This window comes from Salvelinus sp. IW2-2015, linkage group LG32 (genome assembly GCF_002910315.2).
Source record: "Salvelinus sp. IW2-2015 linkage group LG32, ASM291031v2, whole genome shotgun sequence".
NCBI lineage: Eukaryota > Metazoa > Chordata > Actinopteri > Salmoniformes > Salmonidae > Salvelinus > Salvelinus sp. IW2-2015.
The window spans coordinates 36,492,920-36,496,849 of NC_036871.1; the positions used below are offsets into that span (position 1 = coordinate 36,492,920).

Below are 3,930 nucleotides of genomic sequence, written 5' to 3' on the forward strand. Positions count from 1 at the left end.
GTTGGATTAGCCTAACACAGTATATTAGCTGAGAAGCATACGTTTAATAAAACAAAATGCACAAGGCATTGCTAAATGTGTTAAGAAACCGTAGATGGCATCATCGGCATGTGAAAGACAGTCATTAATACCTTMTTCTCTGTGGTCCTCTTCTTAACCTTCGGGAACTCTTGATTATCAGCAGTTATGTACTTATAAAAAATACWATTTTTTTGTTAGAGAAAGCTTATCAAGTGTAGGGATTCCTGGAAAATAATGTGTTTAATACATTCTCTCTTCCAGAATCATCTAAATTAATGCAGACCTAAATTGATCTCATTAGCTATACATTCCATCCTTATGTTAATATACAGTTCCTTTTTTTCCTTGTAAGCTTTTTGCATATTGAAAGCCAAAGGTCTTACAACTTTTCTGAACTTAGATCTTACAGCTTGGTCGATAGAATATTTGCCATCCTCAGAACCCCTTTCAATTATTTAACCTCCTGCTGTGTTCAGGTCGAATTGGACGATTACACGTTTTTCTCAATGAAGAATGTAGTTAATTTAATCTGATGTCATTTCTAATGACCGGTCATTTTTGACCAGGAACACTACAGGTGTACAGAAGTTAAATAAATTAACTGTCCCACCAGGGCATCTGAACACACAACATACATTTGATGATTTCCATGACTTTGGGTGTTTTTATTTAACTTCTGTACACCTGTAGTGTTCCTGGTCAAAATGACCGTCATTAGAAATGAATAGGTGAGACTACATTAATGTATAAAATGGGTTCAGGCACATGCCCATTCATCAGACAGACATACTTCCTTCCGAGACCCCACATGCATGTGTGTTTGAGGCACACAATCACACACACACCTCACTCCCCTTCTTGGATTCCATGGCAACCACACGGGAACCTTTCCCAAGTAGAATCTTTCCCCCCGGAACCACACCTGTTGGCATTCTCACAAATAATCACAGCATTGTTTCAATAATAATATATAACTTTTCTCGCAGCTCTGGTATATATAGCTTTTTGAGGCCTTGCTGTATGTGAGGCTCTTGATATATCTGTGAGGAGGAGAGAGGCCAGGAAACTGACAGTGAAGATGCATTAGAGGAGAAAGTAGTCTGTGATAAATAGCACAATATGTTTCATCTGAGTATTTATTATAGTCAAAATAATCCATACATTGTGCTTTTTTTTACTCAAAAACGAGTTGCATGAGCTCAGGTCAATGAGGCCTACAGGCCTAAATAACAAATAGAAGTTCAAAACTTGTAATGTTCACAAGAACTTAAGTTGATAAAAAGATCTAACACAACATTAGGTGATAATATATGTATTATTATGGATTTATAATCAGCTATAACGGGGCGGTCATTTTGGACCARGAACACAGAATTAATTAACATGAAACGAACACAACATGAGGGTTAACCAAGGGTTTCTCCTATACAAATAGCCAGAGCCTTTAAAAACGTATTATATTCTTGAAAGAACATGATAAACATCCCCTTACCATTTGTAGTAGTAGTAGCCCTCCTTAGCTCTATAGCCTAGAAATAAAAGTTCTGCAGCATTGTTTTCTGTTTTGATTTATTTCAAACAGGTTCATGGCGTTCGATCGATTACGTCAAAAGAAGTTTGAATCATCTAGAAATGACAAATTTCTATTTCATCATTTGCGGACACAGCATTCACAAACTTGCACTGCGTTTGTTGGAAGCCCTCTAGATGGCGCCATGCACACAGCATTGAGATAGAGGATTAGCCTTTGCAAAGGGAGCACTCCAATCCTTTCCATTGTCAACATTGATTCTTGGACAACTGTCTGTAAACACTTGTATTGACCCATAACACATGCAATGCTTTTCTTTCAGTCTAAGCTTTGTGAGCTCAGTGAGAACATTCATACATCGCTCACAATGTCAATCGATTCAGGTATAACAGTATTACATACTCAAACATAATTAAGACATTGAGGCAACATAATAACAATTGGTCTAACTCGAAATGTTAACTGCGTGCATGGCATGCATGTGTGTGTGTGTATTGAATTGCAGGTGTGTGTGTGTGTGTGTGTGTGTGTGTGTGTGTGTGTGTGTGTGACACGGGTGGGATTATTCTGAATTCCAGTATTAACAGATTGAATTTCTCCGTTTTTAAGACTTTCCCTCAGCTCCATTCATGATTGACAGGCAATATTTGCATGCAAGTTTGTAACTATAAATATTTTGCTAGGGATACAGTTTAACAGTCAAGAACAACAATGGAAATACATATGGGGAAAAAACACATGAAAAACATAGCATTACACTGAAAGTGTAAAATCATAAATAAAAACCAACCAAATAAAATATACAATTATGATATTTAACTGAGGGTAAGGCACACTTAAACAATAATGTAATCTCTTACGTGCGCATGGAGTACTTCATATTACAGAAGAACAGAAAATACTTCAGACAAAGCTCTCAACAGTGTTCACCTGAATACCGTTTCCTTTCCCTCTATACAGTGTAAGACCCATAATGCAGTTCTTCTCAGTTATATTGCACCATCTTGTGTGTTGGATATGTCTCATATCTCTGTGCATTAAAGGGGTGAACGTCATTTTGGGAGTTTTACTGATATGGCCCAGTTCCAACGAGCCTTAGCCTCTCCTTGTGAGACTCCCAGAGCGAACGTCATCTCGATGTTTGGCTACGCGAGAACATAGAAGTCTATGTGCAACACAAATCTGGTTGACTGTCTAAAAGATCTAACGATCTAACAGCCTATTTCACGATCCCTGCATCATCCGGAGATGGATCAGTCCTCATTTGGAGATCCCCAGGCCGGTCTTCATGTATTCGTAGACCACATAGCTGATGCTCACAGCAGGAATGACTTTCATGAAGTTGGGCAGGATACCCCGGTAGAGTCCAAAGAACCCCTCGTTAGCCAGGATCCCCTTCAGTAGCCCACTCATGGTGGACTTGTCTGACGCATCCAGAGTTGCTGTGAAACAGATAGTGAAAGAAAGGACGCAGGAGTGAAATAAAAGGTTCGTTTGTTCACACTCACTACCTCAGGTTTGCACTTAGTTTCTCTCTCATGGCAATCAGATGATCTCTGTTTAACCATAGAGTAAAAAAAAAAATTCTATGATTAAGTAGCAGATGGTTTTATTCGTCAAATATTTATTTCAGTGCTGCTGGAGAGCTTTGACAGTAAATAGGTGATTTTTGTATGTCCATTGTTTTTCCTCTTCAATCAATAAAGTAGTAACAGATGCATTTTGATTGTCATGTATTACCTTGCGCCTGCATGCGTGTGCGGAGCAGGGCGAGGGGGTAGCTGGCCAGCTGGCCACACGTGCTGGAGATGGTGCCACATCCTAACAGCACCAGGATGCCAGGGTTGGCCGTGTCTTTGGCATAGCTGGACAACCAGGCATTCTTCAGGCTCTGGGGTACACAAACACAGGGTGGGGTAATCAACAAGGATCATTTAGGGATGTGACTGCCACCACAGGAAATCTGTGTTCAGACAGTGGTCACATTAATGTTGTAAGCCTTCCCTCATTTAGATAAACGCAATTCAGTGGATTCACTGGATTTAATTCTTGAGTCCTGAAAAACTTCCAAGATGATGGAATTCTCTGTTTTAGTAATACATGTCAGTRAACTGTAAATCATTGTGTTACTGTAATGAGGAATAGCATTGACTCAGTGATATGAATCGTCAGCCTGCAGACCTCGTAAACAGCTAGGTCGATGCCAGCATAGGGAATGATGCCTATCATGTTGGGAGTGTAGCCTTTATAGAAGGCTTTGATGCCCTCTTTCCTCAGAATCTTCTTGGCACAGTCAAACATTCCATTATACTGGCCAGTTTTCCCCAGAGTCAGTCTGGTCTTCATGACCTAAAAAGAGAGAAGGAGAGAGAGAGAGA

At 39.7% G+C, this 3,930-nt stretch overlaps 1 protein-coding gene across 1 annotated transcript in view; it reads right to left on the reverse strand.

Moving 5' to 3' along the window:
* Positions 1-1,573: 1,573 nt before the first annotated feature.
* The window catches only part of LOC111957213 (mitochondrial adenyl nucleotide antiporter SLC25A24), a 21,250-nt gene continuing 18,893 nt past the window's right edge, over positions 1,574-3,930 (reverse strand). Inside the window, exons 8-10 of the mRNA XM_023977985.2 lie at positions 3,734-3,901; positions 3,293-3,443; positions 1,574-2,994 (exon numbers count right to left, since the gene is read on the reverse strand). Coding sequence (XP_023833753.1) covers positions 2,813-2,994; positions 3,293-3,443; positions 3,734-3,901 — 501 coding nt within the window. The 3' untranslated portion in view covers positions 1,574-2,812. The remainder of the gene's footprint in view (positions 2,995-3,292; positions 3,444-3,733; positions 3,902-3,930) is intronic.